This window comes from Rhinatrema bivittatum, chromosome 3, assembly GCF_901001135.1.
Source record: "Rhinatrema bivittatum chromosome 3, aRhiBiv1.1, whole genome shotgun sequence".
NCBI lineage: Eukaryota > Metazoa > Chordata > Amphibia > Gymnophiona > Rhinatrematidae > Rhinatrema > Rhinatrema bivittatum.
In genome coordinates, this window is record NC_042617.1 from 520,417,723 (window position 1) to 520,441,679 (window position 23,957).

Here is a 23,957-nt window from a genome sequence, read left to right on the forward strand (position 1 = left end):
GCAATAGGATTTCAACATTTCAATACCAACTTGCTAGTATGGTGCCCAGAGTAGTGGCTTTTGTATTTTGTCTGTCTAATTTGGATGACTGTTTTTACTTGTATACTGTTTCAAACACTGGATTCAGCAGTTTAGGAACGTTTTAAATAAAATGAATATTTAGACATTAGTAAAATCTTAGTCTAAAGCTGATCAAATATCAAATCTCTCTCCAATGAGATTGCCAGCTTGTATAGTTGCTGTGACATATGTCCAGTATTAGTGTTGTTGGGCATGAACTGTCTTACAGTGAACACTTCAGCAAAAGGGTGGACACCAAATAACTTCAACTTCCTGGAAAGAGCAATTGTGGAACTATACTGTACAGGTCCTGGCATGAGATCTTGCTATTAATAAATGGCTCCAAGTTATAAAATAATTTTCTTATAATATTTCTATGGATAGATCTGTAGAACATGAGCCTAATAAATCCTATGAGCATAGGCCCTTTGAAGTCAAATCTTTGTAAAAACAGTACTACAAGTATAACGATGTGACTAATCAATCGCAGTACTTGATTTTATTAAAGAAGACAGACTGAGTACTATTCTTCACTTTTTGTTATGATACTGTTCAGCAGTACATAGAGTCATTGTATTTGTTCCTGAAGAGGGCATCAGGATCCTTAATGGATAGAAGAACAACATACATACAAAAGTGCATTATCCTTAAAAATATTTTCCCCAACACCAGCAGAAAGTTTTGTTCTTATTGGTTTTTCCTCAGAGTCAGTCCCTTTTCCCAATGTATTAGGGAAGTCCTAAAGAAATAAAAAAAGAAAAGTATAGCCATGAATTGTCCATCTTAATCTCCCTTTCATCAACTTGCATCATTGATGGGAGTCCGATCGGTACCCAGGAGACTCTCTCTTTCAGCAGTGTCATTCTGGGACGTCTTACACCATGGCAGCTTAGCCAGCAATGGTTTGTGCAGTCCGTTGTAGAGAGCCGTACCAACCAAGAGGATAAGAAAGCCCAGGATCTGAAGGGAGTGAAACGTCTCCCACCCCACAGCCAAGCTGACGATCCAAATTGCTACCGTCCGCAGGCTGTCCAGCACCATGCGGGTAGTTGCACTAATCTCCTTGGTGACGCTGATGCCAGCAAAATTGAAGAAAGCAATACTGCTGATGTTACCCAACAGGGCCACAATGATGAGAGGTTGATTGCCCATTTGGCAGAAGGCATCCACAGCATCCTCAAGGACGTGCCTATCATTGTTGCTGAAATCATTGGCTGGAATGTAGTACATGGGAATGAGCAGCAGAGACAAGATGATGAAGCCAAAGCCTCCTACAAAGCACAATTAAAGAAAATCAGTAAAGAAACGTGCTATAGTTTCAAATCCCACCTATGCCACTTACTGTGACTTCAGCAACTTGTTTCATTGATTGCTATGGCGAGAATATAATAGCTCTCTAACTTGTCTTGTATTTGACTGTACACACTACTGTGTTATATGAATATCAGACTATATTAACTTGGTGCCGAAACTATTTTGCACACTTGGTTAACCAGCAATAAATTAACAATGTGGGCTTCTTGCCAAACAAGCTCTATGTGATTATCAATATTTTCATAATATACCAGTTTGTATAGCAAAAATAAAGTTACTCAAAGTAACTACTTCAGTAGTACAGTTTGAGATATATTATCAAGCATGTTAGCATTTTCATCTCCTCTTGTAATTTCACCAAAATGTCAGCAACATGGTAAATCCTATCTAGTCTAATTCATGTTCCCCTACTATCAAATTATTTTGCAACAACATTGGCTTTAGTTCTCAGTTTTGTCACAATTTCCCTGCAGACAGACTTTCTAAAGAATACATATAGCACGAGTGGATAAATACAAGGTCTAGGGGTCTCGATTAGAAAGATTCTACTACTACATAGTTGCACTGTGCAAACATGGGAAGTTTAGTTAAAAAGGGCCCCTACAAAAGCCACAGCAAAGAAGTGAACAAGGCATATGGTCAATGGCAAAAAATAAATAAAATAAAAATCTGTGGAATGAAGGTAACAAATCCAAGTAAATAAATGGACAGCTCATCTGTAGATGATCCTTTAAGCAGTAGAGGGAAGAGAGTGAAGGGAGTTCCTAACTTTTGGGAAATGGTGTGGATGCGGAAAGCAGATCTTGTTCCAAAGATATGGGCTAAAAGAAGGCACGTAAACATAAGGGGCTGGTTTATAGTGAGGTACTCCAAGAAGAGAGTCAGGGATTGGGAGCCTAATAGGCAGGATGGGAAGAAAGAAATGGGGAAGGTAGGTACATGCAAGGCTGTGGATACACAAAGTAAAAAGTATAATCTTCAAATGGGAGTAGTTTTTAATAGGTAACCAGTACAAGGAAGCATGAAAAGAAGATGTAGGGGAAGTCTGGAGTGCTTTGGAATTTTGAAAATGTTGTAGAGGTTGGTGGGAGGAAGCAGAAAGCCTGAGCAGAAGACCTGGAATAGTCTAAGTATGAGACAGTGTGAATTACAAGCCAGTAGTCATCAAAAGAGAAGAAGGAATTAATTTAATAGAGAAGGTAAGAAAAGTGCAGACACTAAAAACATGGGAATGCAAAGACTAAGTTGAGGATGACTAGGAGGTCTCCAGTTGCATCAGAAAGCAAGCAGGATAGAGCTGATAATGAATCCCGAAAAGGGATAAGGCATGCAGTCAGTAGCAGGTCTGTTTTAGACGTGTTCAAGAGGTGGTGTGAACCCATCCAGAAAGTGTAGCAGACAGGACAGAAGAAAGGTAAAAATGAAGTTTCATCATCCTCCACAAAACTTTGGTAAAGGCAGCTGAAGAAAAAGCCATCCTTTCACTCATGCTCTTTAATATATCTCTAATACTTTTGTGCAAATTAATCAGGAACTGCTGCATCACCCACTATTCCTATGTGGATGACATTCAGTTTATTCTCAATCCACTCAGGTCAAGATCAAATTGCCTCACCCCTCAACAGATCCTTATTTAACACTTTTCTATATCGACCTTCATAGTAAAACCATATCGGATCGGTTTACATCGAACAGGGTAAAAACTGGAGCGACAACTAAAGTAAATAAACAAATGAAGTGGAAAAGGCAAAGTTACTTTCAACAAGGGGAATGAACTTGGAAGCTTAATCAGCTGGAAAGAGAGGTTAAAGCCGGCAGTAATTATAAATATAATACAATAGAGAAAACAGGTTAAAGCATGATGTGCTTAGAAGTACCAGAGTCCATCGTTCAGGCAGAGGATAGGTCCATCTTATGTAGAGCCCTACTGGATCTCTACTAAGAGCAATATACCATCAAAGTAGAGAAAGGTCAGGCATGTTCTTTGTTTCACCGCTTCCCCATGTGAGCTGTTGTAGTGGTAATGTCCTGTTTTTATAAACCCCAAACACCATCTTAGATTGTGGATTTTTAGATGAGCTTTTCAGAAGGCATGGCTCTGTTTCTGCTCCTATTTTCTTTCCTTTTGTGTTTTAGGAAAGATCATCCTTGGCCTTTATGGTTTAAGGCCTGGGTTTTTAGAAAGAAAGCAGAATCCCTTTTCTACTCTTTTTTTTTTTTTTTTTTTTAATTAAGAACATGCTTTGTTTTTGTAAAAGTTCTTTTGAAGAATGTTGTATCCACTTTTCCTTCTTTTGTATTTGGATTTCTGGAGCGTGGACCTATTTTTGTCGTCACCTAAATTCCCCTTATCAAAGGAATTTAAACCCTATCAATTGCAGGAGGTTCAAGGAGTCTGGGACATCCAACCATGTCCCTGAAGAGGAAGGAAGAAGGGAAGAGCACAGGGGCACTCCCATCCAGTGTTAACCACTTGAAATATCATCTAGATATTATGGAGGAGTTGGGAGGTGCCAATTATATACCAAAGACATTAAGGAAGATGGAGAGACAATAAAGATGACTTCTCAAGACATCTGATTAAGATATCAGAACTGGGATTTTGAATTCTCACCTAGTCTAAGTATTATATTCACCATTTTGGGAGGAAACTCCCAAACTTCCCCTGAAATTGGGAAGGTGTATTTAAAAAAAAAAAAATCAGATATCATCTTTACAGATTCACAGAATTATTGGAAACAGGATGCTGGGCTTGATAGACCCTTGGTCTGACCCAGTATGGCATATTCTTATGTTCTTATAACCCTGACAGGGAATCCTGGAAGAGTGGGGCTTATAGAAATATAGTAGATACAGATATCTTAAGCACTTGAAATTAAAGAGTGCCTTAGAGTCTTAATCGAGGATCTCAACCCAGGGGTTGCACTTAGAGAAAATTGCTAGCTGGTTACACCAATACAAGGTAAACCCCCAAGACAGATCATGTGGATCAGGAGAAAAGGTCCCAATCATCCACTCCCAAAAGTGACCTTGATGGTGGTGGTGGTGGTAGTGGTAGGAAGGTGGAAGTTACCCTCAAGCTCAAGTCTTGAGTCTAGACTTCACACTAGATTTCCACCTTACCATCAAAGCCCAGGTCCACACCATAGACAAAATATATGTCTCCCTACCTCCACCACTTCTGCCCACTGCTTGACGACTCAGCTTTCATTATGACTATGTGGGCCACTGTTCTCTCTTGTCTAGACAACTGTAATTCTCTGTACACTAGAATCCCCAATATCCTAGACCAGTGTTTCCCCAACCTTTTCAAGCCCAAGGCATATTTATAACAAAAATGTTGTGAGGCACATCAACTTCCATGGAGCAGGGAATGCAGATATGGATAAGACTCAAATGGCTAAAAGAAGAGTTAAGGAAGCACTGAAATCCCTATCAGTTTCTTTTCCAAATTTTAAAACTAAAGTGGAGGGGGGAAGCAGAAACATATGATCCCAACATGACAGACCAATTCTCTCTTATATACAAGTGCAGGAGAAGGTGTATGTTTTATTGTAAATCACCTAGCCTCTCGTACATTTGGCGATTCATAAATTTTAATAAACTGTAAGAGTCGGTGAATGTAGACAGTCAGATGTGGCTGGCAGAGCTCCCCCTCTGCTGCTACTCCCAACAATCACAGTGAGTCACATTCAGTGCTAAGTGCACACACTCCTGATTTCACTCAGCTTGCGGGCAAGACAAGAGTCTGGAAAAACTCACAGAAAGAGGTTCAGGAGGGCAAGAAGAGGCTGTGCTATGTGCACTGTTTGCTGGAACCCAGCTACCCATACCCTGCATGCTAGCCATTAAGTACCACATTCTGGAGCTCATGCTGTAGCTAGAAAGGAGAGGCATACATTTAAAAGCAATGTCTTAAGTCTGCAAAGTGTTGAAAGCAGAGCCCAAATGCCGGTCTGGATCTGAACATCAAACAGTGATGCTTTTTAGGTGGCACACCTGATTAGGAAACAATAGGCAAGAGAGTAGCTGAACTAGCAGGAAGGAAAGCCAGAAATGCCAAGGATTTCAAGGATGACCGAGTGGTCAACTGCATCAAAGGCAGCAGAAAGGTCCAGGAGAAAGAATATAAGAGGTCAGAAATTTTAGTAATATGAAATGAGATGAGTGACATGGCAGCATGGGATATGTGAAAGAGACCGAAAAGTATAGAAGTGGATAGCTAGCTTTTGAAGATGAATAATGTGTTCATGCACTTTAAAAAGATATAAAAGCAGGAGAAATAGGGCAGATAAGAAGATCAAAGTTTATTTTATTTATTTTTTTTATTAGGGAAAACAATTATGCCAGGAGAGAAACTGATCAACAGTGATTAAAAATAGCACAAACAGGAAATAGACATTTGAGGAATAGGGACTGGACCAATCAGAGACAGTGGGCTTTATGATTAGAAATGGTTTAATGGAGAGGGGAGCAGGAAGGAGGGTAAGGAATAGACTAAAGAAACCTTACTAAAAATGTAAAAACAGAGATAAACCAAGAATGGAGTGGATGAGATAGGGCTTGTTCATGGAAAATGACAGAAGAAACTGGTAATAGTGTAATTTGATGACAGTAGCAAGACAGTGGTAAATGCAACATAAAGGGATTTGAAGCTGAGAAAATCAGAGTATCTCTTGTACTGCTGTCAATGAGATTCTGCTGCTACATAAACAACTCTCTAACCATGGTGGCACTGCGCACACATGGGATGTAATACTCATCCTTAAAAATATCATCATTTTTAATTCGCTTAAAAAGCAGAAACCCCCCCCCCCCAAAAAAAAACAAAACCAAAACCCAAACTTAAGCAGATAACTAGCAGGAATTGAATAGAAGTTAACAAGCTCTCTATCCTTTTTCTACTCTCCAGGTAATTCTTGGTGCCATTATACCAATCTGATCTCCCTTCTTTCCCCATCTACTAGGTCATTGCTTAGCATCCCTAACCCAATATAGGCTTCCAAATATGATCTTTTAACCTTGATCCCTTACTAGGATACAACGTTTCATATGTTCTTGGGCCCTGCTAGGATTTAGGAGAAGTGTGGCAGTAGCACCAGATATGATGAGAAGAAGGTAAAAAGATTAGTTTTGCAATATAGATATACACACATACTTCTTGGGGGATGTCAAAAGACACAAGTGGGTTAAACCCCATCAATTAATACTATGTTTCATGATAGGATAGACAGTAAACAGATGGAAGGCTTGCTCTTGGTCCTGGAATTAGAACACATTTTTTTATTCTATTTTTCAAGACCACCTTTGTTTTCTGTGCAAAGTCAAAATAGATATTACAGGTTTGTTTCTGCTAAGCCATTCCAAAATGCCCCATACTTCTCCCGAGATGAAAAGTACTATCGTGTGAAAACCAGAAAGGAAAGGATCGCTTTTCAGTTTGCCTACGCACCCTCAGTTCCCACTGCTCGAAGAGGATGTACATCATGTTTGTAAACAAACTTCTCCTCTAGGACCATCTGAATAGCCACAATGACCTGAGCCAAGATGATGAGGAGGTCACCTAGGGGAGAAAGACAAAGAAAAACAAAAGTCAGGTACTTCGCTTTTCTTGGAACCTCTGAAAATCCTGAAAGAATGATCCTAGTGATCATTAGTTCAATTTCTAGTTGCTTATCTGATTCAGGTGAGAGTCAGTCTTCATTTTTCAAATGCAGGTTCCAAGTCTCACACAATATAAAACATCCTTTTAGCAAGAGATGAAAAGGATAAATTTAATTATCTTGCCATACCAAATGAGATGAGAAGGTTATGCCTCTCTGCCAGCAGGTGGAGACATAGAACAGCTTTTCAGTGATATCACTCAATACATGAGCTTGTGCAGCCATAAACCTTGTCAATATATTTTTGCTAAAACTAATCAACTGAAAAAATCATAGCACTGAGACACTTTTAGTTTCGGTGCTTGACTTTCTTCTTAGACGACTGGACAGCAATGGATAAGTAATTGCTGTGTTCTCAGATATTTCAGCTGCATATGATACTATTAGTCATGAGGTTCTGCTTTTTCATTTGAAACAATTAGGAATTTCTGGTATGGTATACAGTTGGTTTGAATCATATCTGAGTGAAAGGAAACAGCAAGTTAGGATCATGGGTACATGTTCAGAGTGGCATGTGCAGAAGTTTGAGGTACAGCAGGCATCCATTTTGTCTGCAGCCCTATTTAATATTTATTTGGTCCCTCTTTGCACCTTGTTAGATCAGTTAGGCATAGAAATTTAGACTATGCTGATGATTTACAATTGTTTTTCCCCAATTGCTCCTAATGTAATTTCCACCTATTGTTTGTCAAATAGTATTATATAATGCCATTCTCTATCTTTATTAATCTTTGTGTAAATATCCTTGTCTCCCATTCACCTAAGCAGCACCCCCTCCAGAGGTGCTTGCTCCTTGTAAATTATAGCCATCTTCCTACTTCTTGTAAATTATAGCCATATTTATTTAGTTGTTTTTGTTTCCTTAATATCACAGTTACCGTTCAATGTAAAGGCTTCGCCTAAAGTTATTAAGTTACTTGTAAACCGATGCGATGTGCAAACGGATGTCGGTATATAAAAGGTTTTAAATAAATAAATAAATAAATTGATGTTTCTATATCTTTAACAATGATTCGGATTTCTGACTGCATATCAACTATTAATAGTTGGATGCAGGAAAATAATTTATGTTAAATTTGTTAAACTGAGGTAGTATGTTTTCATTGAACAAAAAAACAAAACACAACTATTCTCCACCTGAACTTTAACATTTTATCTTGGTAAATGTTACTAAGATACCATTAAAAGCAGGAGCAAGAAGTGTTGGGGTGTTACTTGGAGAATTTAAATTTTTTTACCACAATTAAAATCTATAATAAGATCAAGTTTCTATAAACTGCAAACATTCCACCATGAGGTATGTTTTGGAGCAGAATGATTTTCGTTCTTTGGTGCAGTCATTTATGCTCATCTATAGATTATTGTAATGGTCTATTCATGGGATTGCCGGGATGCAGTACAACTATTGCAAAATTCTGCTGAATGTTTGGTTATGCGTGGCTGACCCTGGGACCATATTACTCTCCTTTTGTATGAATTTCCGGACCAGTTTTGTATTCGTTTTAAGTTTTTGGTTTGAGTTTTAAGGTACTGAAAATAGATGGGCTGTTGTATTTAAAGAGTCTTGAATTTTAATGTCCCAGGTCATTCTCGTCGCTCATAAGACTTGGGACTGTGAAAGTGCCATCAATTAAAGATGCTAGATTGTCAGAAACCAGAAAGTGAGTATTTTCAGTTGTAGGCCCGATAATCTGGAATTCTTTACCTAGGGAATTATATGAAATTGCTGATTTAAAATGGTTTTGTAAACAATTAAAAATCTTTTTATTTTTAGACACTTATGGAAAGTAAAGATAGTTCAGACCGTTTTATATTTATTTTTAATTTTTATATACTGATGTTCCTGTATAGAATACATATCGCACCGGTTTACAGAGAACTGAACTGTCACCTCAGGGGCGGATACATTGGAACAAGGATGAAGTGAACTTACAGTGAACAAGTGGAAATGCAATTAAAAAACATGATTAGCTAACATAATTAGTACAGTTGAAAACATATATACAGTGGCATAGGTGGAGCAACGTCAACGAAACGCCAATCATCGGATCTTAGCTCTCAGGGAACGCTTGGCTGAATAGCCATGTTTTTAGCTTCTTTTTGAATACCAAAGGGCAGGGTTCTTGGTGGAGGTCCGGTGGGAGCGAGTTCCAAAGTGGAGGACCGGCTGTGGAGAGGGCGCGTTTCCTTAGTGAGGTTTTGGCTGGCTGGGTGTATAGTATGTCCTTGTACGCTCTTCTGATGGGTCTATTGGAAGTGTGCGGCTGAAGTTGGAAGGTTAGGTTGAGGGGGGAGATGTTGTGTAAAGCCTTGTGGATCATCATGAGGGCTTTAAAAAGTATCCTGAATTTGATTGGCAGCCAGTGAAGGTTCTGAAGGATTGGGGTGATGTGTTCCCTATATTAGTTTTGCAATTGTTACTGGTGTATATTTTAAATGATGCTTTGATTTGTTTTAAATGTATGAAATTTTGGATTGTATTTTATGTATTGTAACCTGCCTCGCACAACTGGTTTGATATGGGTATGAAATAAATTTTTTAAAATAAAATAATTATCAAAACAGAAAATGAGTAATACATTCTATAATTACCGTTTTAGAAATAGGAGCTACTCTAAGGCCTTCTCTTTTATTCTTCTTCCCTTCAAGAAGGCTTGAAAAAGTGACTAATGGGTCCTGCTCCCTCATGTTCTCTCAACACAAACCACTAATTTCTGTACTTTTGTTAGCCTAATCTGACATGGGAGGCCTTGAACTAGTATGGCAGGATTCAAAGAAATGAAGTCATCATCAGGAAAGAATAAAATTTCTCCTTCCTTAGCATTCTGCCATATCAGTCCAGACAAGTGGGATTACCCAAGCTTCCCTCATACTGGGCAGGAGGATATTGAGGCTGTTCTTAAGACCTCAAAGACAGCATCATTCCTTGTCCAGATGTCCAAGCAATAATGCTTAGCAAAGGAATGCAAGTATAACTAATTTACTGTCTTGCAAATATCCTCTGGAAAGTCATCCTATATTCAGCATAGGAAGCTACTTGTGTATCGCTGAATGTGCATCAGCTCTTCTGCAAATGATATCATCTGGCTAATACATGCCGCACCAATAGCTTCCTTAATCCATCTGGCTATACATGTCTTAGAAGCTGCCTTACCCTTATGAGGCCCGCTAAACAGGTAAACAGTATATGAATTCCAAAAGGAATTGGTTACTTAAAGTATCTCAAAATGGTTCTATGTAATCCAGTTTATGCAGATTTCTATTCTCGCCCTTATATTTGTTTGATCTAAATGTCAGTAAGGAAATTGACTGGGGTGAACACACAAAACCCCCTCCTTGGGTAAGAAGGATCACTATTTTTTCCTCTGAAAACAACAATTATGGATCCCTGCAAAATAGGGTCTGTAACTACGAGATGCATCTTGCTTTAGCAAATTGCTACCAGAAATATAGTCTTCAAGGATAAATCCTCGAGGATTATCTGTCTAGATAGGCTCAAAGGAAGCTCCTGCAAGAGCCCTCAACATCTGGTTGAGTTCCCAAGAATGAAATGGAGATCTGAATAGCTTACACTCTTCAAACAGCAAACCACATATGGATGCACTTTTACTGACGAATTTTGAATTCTTCCCTTTAATAAGGCCGTAACCTGTACCTTCAGGGAACTGAGAGCCCTTTTTCAAATCCATTTTATAGGAAAGATGAGATAAGTGGAATATATGTCCTGAAATGGAAAAACCACTCGTTGCTGACACTAAGCATCAAAACATCCTCAGATCCTCTGAAAATGGAAATGGTCACATGGTCACAATCATCAGGGTTGATAGATCTCTACTACAAAAGTGAGCCCTTTCAATGGCCAAACCATAAGCAAGAATTGAGCTAGGTGTTTCATGAAGATCAGGCCCTGTCATCAGGCCCATGTCCATCAGTAGCCATAGAGATTCCTCTACCCTAGGCCACTTGTGGAGGTCCCCAGAGTTGAAAGAGAAATTGCATTATGATGGGGTGCAGCAACAATTTGTGGGATTGAAGATAACTTAATGAGTCTAAGACACTCTTTGCCTGGGAGGTGAATGGAAGTGAGGAATAATTTTCCTTGGTATTGCCCAGTTTCAGATGTTGCACAGCTTTGGGGAATTCTGTTTCTCCTTGCTATTTGATTGTCTGCTGGATATGAATCATTCTTCCCTTTAGCCATGATTTAAATACTAGAAAAGCCTTGAAAATAGCTTCTAGCTCCAGAAGGTTTATGTGCAACCTTTGCTCCTGTGCATTCCATGCCCCTTGCTCCCCAACCTTGGTTAGAGGCATCTGTAGTGAAACGTGTTAAGTTTGCAAAGGTTGAAAAGGCCGACCATAAAGAAGATTTGAAGGTTCAGTCCACCAGCTCAGTGAACAAATGAGAAGCTATATCAAAATGGTGCTTGCTGCACTAGAAGCAGATGCTGAAGTGACATCACTTCGCACCATCTTCCAGGCAGAAAATGACATTTTTAAAGTTTCTAGAGCCAGGACAGGAGTGAGTGGGCTTCACTCTGGCCCTTAAGGATATTTTTGAGGACTGCAGGAAGGAGGTTCCCGGCCCTGGGTTTGCTTTAATTTTAGTGGCTGAAGTGAGGGTCAGAGGGGCCCCTGTGAAATCCAACACATGGATTAAAAAAAATTTTTTTTTTTTTAAATTACAGCAGTTCTTTGAAAAGAAAAGAATTTTTGCAGTATTTTTTTTTCCAGTTTGGCAGATGAACCGAACAAAATATCAAACAACAAAAACCCCCCAGAAATCTCCCTCTGCTTTTAAATGAAAAAAAAGTGTAAAAAATTGATTACACATCCCTAGGAATTATCACCTTTAAGAAAAACCCCTTGTCTTCCTCCATTATTGAGATTAGCTGCTAATAATGGGCCTAGTTCCCATTGCAGGGATCTGAAATTAATCCTGGGGCACTAAATGTGGAGCTAGGGGAAAGAGGTGATGAGGGGAGGTAGACTTTGAAAGTTCAGGCAATAGCCCTTTTAGAACGCATTAGTTTGAGATAAGGAGAGACAACTGGTGTTGAAAAAACTGAAGCATTCCCTCTACTAGAAGAGCTTCAAGGGGGAACAACAGAGATGTGAAGAAGTTTTGTAGTCAAATTAAGTCCAGATTTCTGAGCGGTTTACTGACTGAACCTTGATTGGGATGTGCTCTGCTGTTATTGTTGCTGATGTTGTTGCAGCAATCGGTGCTTCTGAAAGAGGTATTGTTGGTACCTTCTATGAGGATAGTAGTATTGTCTTCTGTAAGGTTGTATTGGGTATTTATTATGATCAGACTGTTGATCAGAAATAGCTGCAGATAACATTTGGTAGTCTGAGCAGTGATTGTTTAAAAAGTCAAGGGCTTCCTTTACTTTATCCCCAAATAAATTATTGTATTCAGCTGTTTGTACATCATTTTAGGTGATTTCACAGGAACTGTTCATAAGTGTGTGTGTAAACAAGTCTCTCCCAGAGGGCATCCACCAACTTGTCATGTACATCTTCCCGCAAGCTTGAAGCTCTCAACCAAACCTGCCTTCTAGCTCCTATAGCTATGGCTGATGATCTCAAAGCTGTTTTGAAAACACCGTATGTAGATCTTTTGGAGGTATTAGACACATTCATCAGCTTCTTGCAGGTGCAACATAAACTGGTCTTATGTTTTCAAAAGAAGATGAGGCAAGGACGAATCTCTTATTTTCTGTAATATATTATAAGATACTGGGCCATTTGGAATTGGTGGACTGAAATTCTGCTTTGCAGCATTGCTAACTGGAAGACTTTCTTTGCTATCTAGTAACTTGGCATTCTTACTAGTAGTTATGGATTGTGCTTTACATCTTTTTGCTTTCTTTTAAAGGCAGGATTTTATTACCACAAATTCATGAGATAGCTGTACCTTTCTTTGTCCTGGAGAGAATTGAACTTTTTAATTAAGGCCCAGTTCTCTGGAAAGGAAAGTGTGCCACTTGCACCTCTTGAAGGGTTTTATGGACTGGGATAGAAATGGCTTGTTTAAGTGCCTCAGCCACCTCCTTTCTGTTCCCTATCCACTTGTAAACTTGTAAACCGACATGATGCGATTTTATCGCGAATGCCGGTATAGAAAAACTTAAAATAAATAAAATAAATCTTGTAATTTAAATGGAATTGATCTTACTTTCTTTTTTTTTGGAGGAAGGCCAGGTAGGTTTATGTCCTCTACTGGAGGGATGCTTCTAGCTGGTTGTTGTGAATTATCTAAGGCAATCCTGTCGATTCAAATGAGTTGAAGGCGAAAGAATCAAAAGACAAAAAAAAGAAAATCTTTCTCAGTGTTGGAAAGCAGAATCAGAGGGTCCATGGAGGAAAACAACTATCATGATGCTTCTGTTGATCCTTCTGAAAAAGGAAGACTCGAAGATGGGGATTCTAATTGGACAGACAACTTTTCCAAAATGGGCTCTATGAGCAAAGAAGGTGGAAGAGTGGATGGAGTATTCTTTATAAAATTATGAACAAACGCCAACCAAAGCTTTTGTATAAATGGCTGGAGGAAAGGAAGAAATACCACTAAAGAGGTGTCAGACTCTGGTACTAAAATGGGAGGAGTACTTTTCTTGATAGTACATTTAGATACAAAATCTCCATGTTGAGTCATGATTGGTTCAGTGCTGAAAAGCATTTGGGCTGGAATCTTTGGCAATGGGGCATCTAATGACGTGTTAGACATTGGTGCTGTAGAATGATGGTGAAGGAGTCTTGGCACAGGGACTCTTACGGGGATGCTTCCAAGTCCTTGGCACCAACAGAGGATTTATTTTCTCTCTTATGCTCAGAACCTTCAGAGGCATGACTTCAACATAGAGGAGACAACAGACCTTCTCTTTTTTTTTTTTTCACTCTGGTCTCTCTAAACTCCCCCCCCCCCCCCCCCCCCACCACCAAGATAGGGAGAAGAAATGGAATTTCAGTTAAAAAACACCAGTATAAGGAGACATTCATACACAGGCTACAGTGCTGCTCAGGCAGCAGAAGCAGATATTATGGGAATCCGGACTGGACATTTTATGCTTGCATTTAGAACACTTAAAGGGCTTCTTCCCTGACATAACGAAGGATTAATGGACATGAGGAACAAAAAAGTCTAATCCAAATTTTGTTTTAAAGGAGGGGGAGAATCAAAAACAACAAAAAAGACTGGTAGAAAGAAAAATAAAAGAATGAAGAAAAAAACAGAAAAATTACCCAAAAAATTCAGCAAATAGTGGCGAGAGATAGCAGCAATCTTTTGCTTCAGCAGAAGAAAAACTGAGGAGACTTGCACTGTGGCAGCTACACAGAAATATCTGCACATGCTCAGAAAGACTTCTAGGACTTTTTGAGCTCAGAGCACATTCCGCATCAGTGCTATCCAGCGATGTCACCCACTTGTGCGGTTGAATTCATTTCTGCTTGTCCATGGAGAAATGCCTTTACAGTGTGGCCAAACTGCTCAACACACTAGGAGATTCATCAAGCCACAGTAGTACTCTAATGCATGTTAAACAGCATATATCACACAATATATATATTATTTTGCATCTCCCTGCTCAGATTCCCTGTACTATTACAATGATCTTCTTTGCGTGTGATTTGCATGCATGAATTATGCAAATGCATGTAAAAGTGGTCATTAACAGTCAATCTGATGCAAACATTTTATCGCAGCCATCTGAGAAGGTGGTCAGCTGCAATAAAATAAACTACACCTATTGCAAGGGCGGTAAATGTGAAGCAGGAGCCCCAGAACCCTAATGCAGGTCCCGAGTCTCCCGCCTCACATTTCAAGTTCTGACTGGAAAAAAAAAATAGTGCAGTAAAGAGGGGAGTTTAAGTAGAAGTCAGGGCTTACCCCCGGCTCAACAAGGGGCCACCACTCGAGGCAGCCCAAAGTTAAAATATAGCTATGTGGAGACAATTCATTCCTCCCCAGTCATAGGAATAAGCAGCTCCCTTTCCCCTTATACAGATGTAGAATAAGCAGCCCACCTGGCCCTCTCCCTTCCCCCTAAAGTAGTCAAAATACGTAGCCCTCCTTCTCCCAAATAGAAGTAAAAATAGGGGTAGATTTTCAAAGGGTTACGCGCGTAACTCCTTGAAAACCTACCCCTGCGCGCAGAGCCTATTTTGCATAGGTTTGCTGCGCATGCAAGCCCCGGGACGCACGTATGTCCCGGGACTTTGAAAAGGGGGCAGAAATGGGGGATGGCGCGCCGGCACGCACATGATATGCCTGCAAGACGCAGGCATAAGAAATAAAATAAGGAAGGGGGGGGGTGGATGTGAAAGAAAAAGTTCCCTCCAAGGCCGCTCCGATTTTGGAACGGCCTTGGAGGGAACGGGGGAAGCCATTGGGGTTCCCCTAGGGCTCGGCGCGCACAAGGTGCACAAGTGTGCACCCCCTTGTGCGCGCCGACCCTGGATATTATAACGTGCGCGGTAGCACATGCATGTTATAAAATCGGGAGTACATTTGTGCGCGCCGGGTAGCGTGCACAAATGTACCCATGCACGCAGGATTAAAAATCTGCCCCTTTGTGAGGCGCTCCCCTCCCCCGGAACCTTAATTTACAGTAGCAGCTCCCAAGTCGGGGCTAAGGCGCACGCTTGCACCCAGTAGGGTCGGTGTCATTTCCCAAAATGGCGCCGACCTGACCTTTCCCCAGCCATGTGACTAGGGCGAGGTCCAGGAAATGACACCAATCAGGCTGGACATGAGGGTGCACCCTGGCCCCAATGCAGTTCCAGATGTGAGGGGTAGGTATGGGAAGGGGAGGCTGGGGCTTAGGACCCTATTTTTTTTTTAAACCTCTTAGGAGGGGGGTGAGGTACTGCCTTTCTATTTTTCTTATATTGGGGGTGGGGGGGAGGAGGACCAGGGGTGCTACTTATTTTGACTACTATTGGGGGGGGGGGGGGGGAGGCAGCCAGGGGGCTGTTTATTCCTGCATCTATGTGGGGGGATGAAGTGGCAGAGGGCTGCTTATTCCTACGACTATGTGCCGTGAACAGGATTGTCACTGCACAGCTGCATTTTAAACTTTTTTTTTTTTTTAAACTTTCAGGGAGTCAGGGCCGACTCAAGTGGCAGCCCCTTGTTGAGCCAGGGGTCAGCCCTGACACCCACTCAACCTCCCCATTTTCCTGCAAGTTTATTTTTTGGGCCAGCAGTCCCTTGAGGTAGGGGCTGCTACTGTGCTGAAAGGCCACTAAGCGCATTCTTTTACCTTGAGGTATTTGGCCACGAGAAAAGAATCGCACCATAGAACTGTGAATTTTTTTTTGGGGGGGGGGGGGGGGGGGGGGGGAGGGGCACCACTATTGTTGCAACACCTCCTCGCGATAGGGGGACCCCTCCCATAACATTTTGTGGCTTAATGAATCTAGGCCAAAGTTAGGTGTTTAAAAAGGAAGACAAATAACTGAAAAAGGTATGTCTTGTCTTCCTCCAAGTTTTTTTTTTTAAACACATACAAAAGCCTGAGGGCTTAAGCAGCAGTGCTGTATGCCATCAAGTGAGTTATCTAGGTTTGATCTGAGCTCAGCTTCTGCTCCTCAGTTTGGCCAGTGCTAGAAAGTCTGTGGCATCAAGCTCCCTCTATTTATTCCAATACACTATGAAGCATCTTAAATCCATTACCTCTGTCTCTTGCTATCATTAGTCAAGTGCAAGGGTAGACATCTCCGGTCAGGTTTTTAGGATATCCACAATGAATATACATTTGCATGCAGTGAAGGTAGCGCATGCAAATGCATCTCATACATATTTAGTGTAGATATCCTGAAATCCCAAATGGCTTGCAGCACTCGAGGACCTGAGTTGCCTACACCTGTTCCAGTGCATGTCTACATCTCCTCCTGGACAGCTGCAAACCTGGAAAACTTGAGTTCAAATCCCCAGTCCACTACTCACCTTTTGATTGTGTGCAAATCACTTAACTTTCCTATAATCAAACTTAAAATGCTTTAGGCAGAAGCATTGTATTTATGTGAATTATCATGCAGTTTCCATTAACAGTGCTATAGAATTATACTACTTTCTCTCCTTTTAACTACAATTAGCATACATAAGGTACAGCATAAAATTAAATAAACAGAGAGAAAGACTTGGAGGTTTTCTCCCCCATCATTCAAAACGTCTAAAATTCTAAGACTGAAGGTAGATCCTATTGCTCCAGATTTTCATTGGTGATATGAGAAACAGAATGGTTAAGTGTCAGCATCGATATGTGTTCAAACAAATCAGAATGAATGCGTGTTAATGTAAACAAGTCTCTTACTGCAGGTACTTGTACAGAACATTGCATAGTGGCAGTGTGACTGAAAGGCTGTGATTGCACTATGAGATTTTGTATGCAGACTGCCATCTTCCCTTACAGAGCTAAAATTACCAAAAGTCTACATCAGAGCTTATAGTCTCCAAGGCAGCTCTGGTTTTAAGTCTTGTTGCTGCATTTAGTACATACCTGTAATAACTTTGCTGAGCAGCTGCTTTCCATCAGAGCCACTTAACAAATCTGCCAAGCCCACAACCACCAGGCCAGCGATAGTGACAAAAATACCAATCCACTGATTCCACTGCAGCTTTCGCCCTAGGAAGGCCACAGAAAGTAGCCCCGTGAAGATAATGACTGCTCCACGCAACATTTGGAAACTGGAAGCACTGGTCATGTTCAGAGCTGCAGAGAAAGGAGACAGAATTATAAAATGGAATCATCATACTGAAGGGTCTTAGCCAGGCTGAGAAGTCTTTCATTACAGACTAAAATGCTTTCAGGTGTAGCTATCTATATTACATGGGAGTTGCCTCACATATATTTTTCTAGTTTTCGTTTTCATATTGATGCGGATGGAGGCCAAGACCCTTTTTCTGTTTCAGGGAGCTGCGGGTTGGAGGGTGGGGAGGGGCAAGGAATAGGCAGCACTGGTGCATCTTATCCAGCAGGGTAGGGAGTATATTCTGATGTTTTATCAACTTTGCAACAGCCACATGCATTTGGCTACCTGTACAAAATTGTATCCTGTCTATTGGGAATGCTCATGTGATTATATAGCTGCCAGATCAAATTCATACATGCAAGGCTGGCTGAGCTGTTATATATTCACATGCCTTTTCTGTTGATATGCTATCCATGCCGTATTCATGTGTGAAGTAGCAGATTTTGGTTGTTTACTGTATGTTTGCAGTGTTACTCTGGAGCGACTTGCGAGTTTCCTTCTGCAGTTTAGGTTTGTGTACACAAACACACACACACACACCCACCTTCAAAGTTTTTGTACTTTCCTTTCATTCCATGCTACCAGCTTGGATTTGATTGGCTACAGATTTCATACTTTTTTGAAATACTATGATTTCACATCTGTGTTCACTTTTATATATTTCATTCCCTGGTCACTTCCATCATCAAGTTTTTCTTCATCTTTGCAGGTGTGAAATTCAACATGACCTTAGTTAGTGGTTAAGCAGGGTTTAAGAAAAGCTTTATGTACTTTGCACTGAATCGTTTCTCTGAATATGTTTTTTGAGCTGTGTCAAATATCTGATTTTATAACAGTTGCTATTCAACAACACTCAATTCCTACCATTTACCCTCAAATCCAAAATTTGAGCAAAAATTGACCCCCATAATGCACCTCACTAAAATATATTGGAGATGCTAGAGTAAACAAATGTTTCTCTCTCAGGATACATCCAAAATAAAGAATTCTGAATGATAAATAGCTATTAATATAGCTGGATTTTTTTTTTTTTTAAATAAAACCAACAACCAGGGGCCTTGGAGAAGCTGAATATCAGCGGTGGAACATTGTTTTGTGGAAACATGAAAGGCATGAAACTATACAGTTCCTCTTGTTCACCAATAAATGAACGTATATATTCTAGTAACATGGATACATTTTCTGAATGAATGACTGTACCCCAACAGCTGTGTCTCTCTCAGATACAGCTATTACATAGTTCAACTGTTTTATCACTGTTCCTCATATCCAGATATCAAGGAATGAAAATGTCACAGTGACAGATGTTTTCACCAATGAAAATACTCAAAATTCTGTTACAGAAGCATCTACCCTAGAAGCAGCATTTTCCTTTTGCTTCCAATGAACTGTACATGTCTCAGACATTCACTGGATGTAAGACTATACAAACCTGTTGGGCTTTTAACAAGGAGAGATACCTAATAGGGCAACTGTGTTTTTACAAGACTTTATGGTACATCTATGCTGCACTGTATGGTGGTGTCTTTTGCAGTCCTATATACGACAAAAAACAGTTCATCTGTGCAATCTGGTGGGTTGGAGAGGGACTTAACATAAAAGCAGCTGCCCCTTTGAATAATATTACCAGAGTCAGCAGACAAAATAGACTCATTCTTTATGCAGTATGCAGACATTTTCAAAACTGTTATCAAAGAATAAAAACAAAACAAAAAAAGCCCCTAAACATTTGCATAGAAAAATAGTTTTGAGAAAATGTTTACACAAACCCCCCCCCCCCCCCGAAGACAGCTACGCTGGTTCTTATAGATCGAGTTAGGACCTCTTGTTTAATGGAGCCAGCAGGTAAGGAGCTTGATTGATCCCATGGAGGTGAATATTGTAGCAACTCCTGCTGACCACAGGGGTGGCACACAGAGTAAAGTCTTGAAGAGGTCTTGTTAGGGATATGTATAACCCAGGCGTGGTATCTGAGGCTGGTGGGGTGGGGATACAAAACAGTGAGTGAACATGGGGGATAGAGTACATAAAAACCAAAAACAAAATCCTTAATAAAAGGAGGTTGCATATATAATTAATATTTTTGTTTAACCATACAGATTCAAAAAATTCAATTAATAAAATCAATGCTTCCAATAGTATGTTTCATTGATGCTCACCGAGCTGCAATGGATATTTCCAATTTCAGAGTCCTGGGGAGGGGTGGGGGGAGGAGAGCAATTTTCAAAAGAAGTTACCTGAGCAGAACTAGAGACTGAAAATTGCCCTCCCCCTCTGTGGGTGAAAGTGCCTGTGCTGTATAGGTGCGGGACTGGCGAGAACACATGGACATTTCATTTTGAAATCTCTGCACTTGCTTCATGGCACAGGACTTTGCATTTGTAAAGGCCATGGGCAGCAAAATAACTTCAGTGCCATCAGCTCCAGAAATTTCAAATGGGAAACTCCCTTTTGAAAATTTGTTGCAGGCCTCACATTTTTTTTAAAAAGTTACTCCTTGTGAAATTGAAGGACTGCAAGGGAATTAATCATTTTTACAATCAGAAAAAAAGTCTATTTATATAACACGTTCTTATAACAAGTTCTGATTAGCAAAGGCATGCAAAGTTATAAACCAGGAACACAGAACACCAAACCATGAAAAATCTTCCAATATATTCCAACTTATGCTGCTGCTTTAGTGCTGGTGACAGGGAAGGCATGGCTTGCATATTTTTTGTTTTTAACTCTTTATTTAAAAGAATGTGCAAAGGCCACAAGCCTCCATGGATGTTGGAGTACCAAAGAGCTGGCCAAAAAAGGCAAGACTGTCCTGGAGAAGGCGGCCACATCTTGCAATCAGTCACACTCTGTGCCTAGCAATTGGGATGTAATAATGGGACGGACTGGAAGGGCCAGTTTTCTGGGGGGTTGCCATCATCATCTGTTTCTTTCTGCATTTGCAGTCTAATTTACTCTTTTGGTGCCTTCTATGCTTGGCCACTGTGATATAAGAAGGCATTTGACAAAGTTCCTCATGAGAGGCTTCTAAGAAAAGTAAAAGTCATGGGATAGGAGGCGAGGTCATTTTGTGGATTACAAACTGGTTAAAAGACAGGAAACAGAGAGTAGGATTAACTGGTCAATTTTCTCAGTGGAGGGGGGTGGGCAGTGGAGTGCCTCAGGGATCTGTACTGGAACCCATGCTTTTCAATATATTTATAAATGATCTGGAAAGAAATACGATGAGTGAGGTAATCAAATTTGCAGATGATACAAAATTATTCAGAGTGGTTAAATCACAAGCAGATTGTGCTAAATTGCAGGAGGACCTTATGAGACTGGAAAATTGGGCATCAAAATGGCAGATGAAATTTAATGTGGATAAGTGCAAGGTAATACATATAGGGAAAAATAACCCATGCTATAATTACACATTGTTGGGTTCCATATTAGGAGCTACCACCCAGGAAAAAGATCTAGGCATCATAGTGGATAACACATTGAAATCGTCGGCTCAGTGTGCTGCGGCAGTCAAAAAAGCAAACAATGTTGGGAATTATTAGAAAGGGAATGGTGAATAAAACGGAAAATGTCATAATGCCTCTGTATCACTCCATGGTGAGACCGCACCTTGAATACTGTGTACAATTCTGGTCGCCACATCTCAAGATATGGTTGCGATGGAGAAGGTACAGAGAAGGGTGACCAAAATGATAAAGGGATTGGAACAGCAACCCTATGAGGAAAGGCTGAAGAGGTTAGGGCTGTTCAGCTTGGAGAAGAGACGGCTGAGGGGGGATATGATAGAGGTCTAGATGGGTAAATGTGAATCTGTTATTTACTCTTTTGGATAATATGGCATGTTCTTATAATAGAAGGACTAGGGGGCACTCTATGAAGTTAGCATGTAGCACATTTAAAATTAAATTGGAGAAAATTCTTTTTAACTCAACGCACAATTAAACTCTGGAATTTGTTGCCAGGGGATGTGGTTAGTGCAGTTAGTGTAGCTGGGTTTAAAAAAGGTTTGGATACGTTCTTGGAGGAGACGTCCATTACCTGCTATTAATCAAGTTGACTTAGAAAATAGCCACTGCAATTACTAACATCAGTAGCGTGGGATACTCTTATTTTTTGTGTACTTGCCAGGTACTTGTAGCCTGGATTGGCCACTGTTGGAAACAGGATGCTTGGTCTGACCCAGTATGGCAATTTCTTATGTTCTTATTCTCAACCACATCTATCTTGCATGTATGTTTTTATCCTGTGTTTAACTCAATACAATATTGAGATGTAACATTTAGGCTTTTTAAAAGTACTGCATATATTTATTGTAACTTGCTGAGATTTGTGGATTGGCTGGCTATGCATTTTATAAATAAAATAAATATTTTGCTACTATGATACCACTGGGTATAGAAATCAGAAGATGAATTTAACAATTCAAGAAAAGGATGCAGATCGAGTAGGGACCATCATTTTCAGTTTTCATTTTCCCAGGAATTTCAGTGTTTATTACAAGAATAAAAATGGGAAAAATCAGGGTAAAAAGTGAACCATCAATTTCTCCAAGTTATTATGTTTGTCCTTTACACTGGTAAATTCTGGGGATGAATACAATGAAAACTGAAAAAGGAGGTCTCAAGATGAGATCATACCTGAATTTGGCTAGGGTCCAATGAGCCTTCAATTGCAGCTATCACAGCAACAGTACAAGACCGGGGGCTATAAACTGCAACTCCCTGAGGAACTCAGCTAACATGGATCCTGTATCCGACCACTGGGTATTTCCAAACAGCGATATCCAGGATTCCCTCCCTTAAGAGGCTTTGAATGCTACGGCTACATCATCTTTAGCCTGGCTGACCTAGAAAGCAAAATCTGGGCCCAGTATTCAAACCCTGATCTCCTGAATATCAGTGACCCAACAACTATTAGTGAGTCAAGGGGCCAGCACCACATTTGTTCTCTTATATATGCAGCTCAGTTCATTGGGGACTTTATTTGATGACTGTTTTTAGACTACCTATGTTTTATTAATTTGTCCCAGAGCCTTTACTGCCATTCTGTGAATGAAGAAACTAACTTTTGTAGGCTCAAAGAGGCAAAAGAACGCAAAAATACAAGAAAATAAGAGCAAATAAAAAAAAATCATCTAGATAGCATTGTGAGAGAGAGATCTTTTCTAACTTCTGAACGCTACCGCAGATAGAAAAAAAACTGACAGGACTTGCATGGGGATGGCAGTGCAGGAACTTTCGTGCACGCTCAAAGGACTGGTTAGTCAAGAGTTGTGAGCGTTTTGCCTACATTGGCACCAAATGACATCACCCCCACCTGTGTGGCTATTTGTCTGGCTTGTCCATGGAGAACAGATTTGCATTTACCCATTCTACTCCACTCATAATTTTATTGACTTCTACCTATCTCCCTTCAGCCATTTCTTCTCCAAGCTGAAGCACTCTAATCTCTTTAGCTTTTTCTCAAAGAAACCATTCCATCCCCTTTACCATTTTCGTCACTCTTCTCTTCACCTTTTCTAAAATTTCATTATATCTTTGAGATGCAGCGACCAGAATTACTCACATTAATCTAGGAAGAGTCGCACTAAGAGTGATAGACAATATCATAATTGCTCTGTATTTTATTTTCCAATCCTTTCCTAATTCCTAACATTGCTTGCTTTTTTCACCAACGAAACACACTGAGAAGAGGATTTCAATGTGTTGCCCACAATGACATCTAGATCCTTTTCCTGGGTGGCAATTCCTAATTTGGAACCTATTAAGTAATTACAGTTTGGATAATTTTCCCATAGATGCATCACTTTGCACTTATCCACAGTAAATTTCATCTGCTATTTGAAAGCCCGATCTCCCAGTCTTGCAAGTTCCTCCTGCAATTTCTCATAATCAGCTTGTGATTTAACAACTTGAAATAATTGTGTGTCTACAAATTTGATCATCTCACTCATTATTCCCTTTTTCAAATCATTTATAAATATGTTAAAAAGTACCAATCCCAGTACAGATTCTTGGGGCACTCCACTATAGACCTTCCTCTATTAAGAAAATTGATCATTTAGTCCTGACTGTCCTATTGTGGATTGTTCACAGTCCACTATTGGACATTGCCTCCTATCCCATAACTTTTAAATTTTCTGAGGAGTCTATCATA

At 40.1% G+C, this 23,957-nt stretch overlaps 1 protein-coding gene across 2 annotated transcripts in view; it reads right to left on the reverse strand.

The window, feature by feature from the left end:
- Nucleotides 1-533: 533 nt before the first annotated feature.
- SLC35F6 (solute carrier family 35 member F6) overlaps nt 534-23,957 on the reverse strand; it is an 82,461-nt gene continuing 59,037 nt past the window's right edge. For both annotated transcript variants that reach the window (XM_029596239.1, XM_029596240.1), the window contains exons 4-6: nt 17,546-17,758; nt 6,827-6,937; nt 534-1,331 (exon numbers count right to left, since the gene is read on the reverse strand). In XM_029596239.1, coding sequence (XP_029452099.1) covers nt 859-1,331; nt 6,827-6,937; nt 17,546-17,758 — 797 coding nt within the window. In that variant the 3' untranslated portion in view covers nt 534-858. The remainder of the gene's footprint in view (nt 1,332-6,826; nt 6,938-17,545; nt 17,759-23,957) is intronic.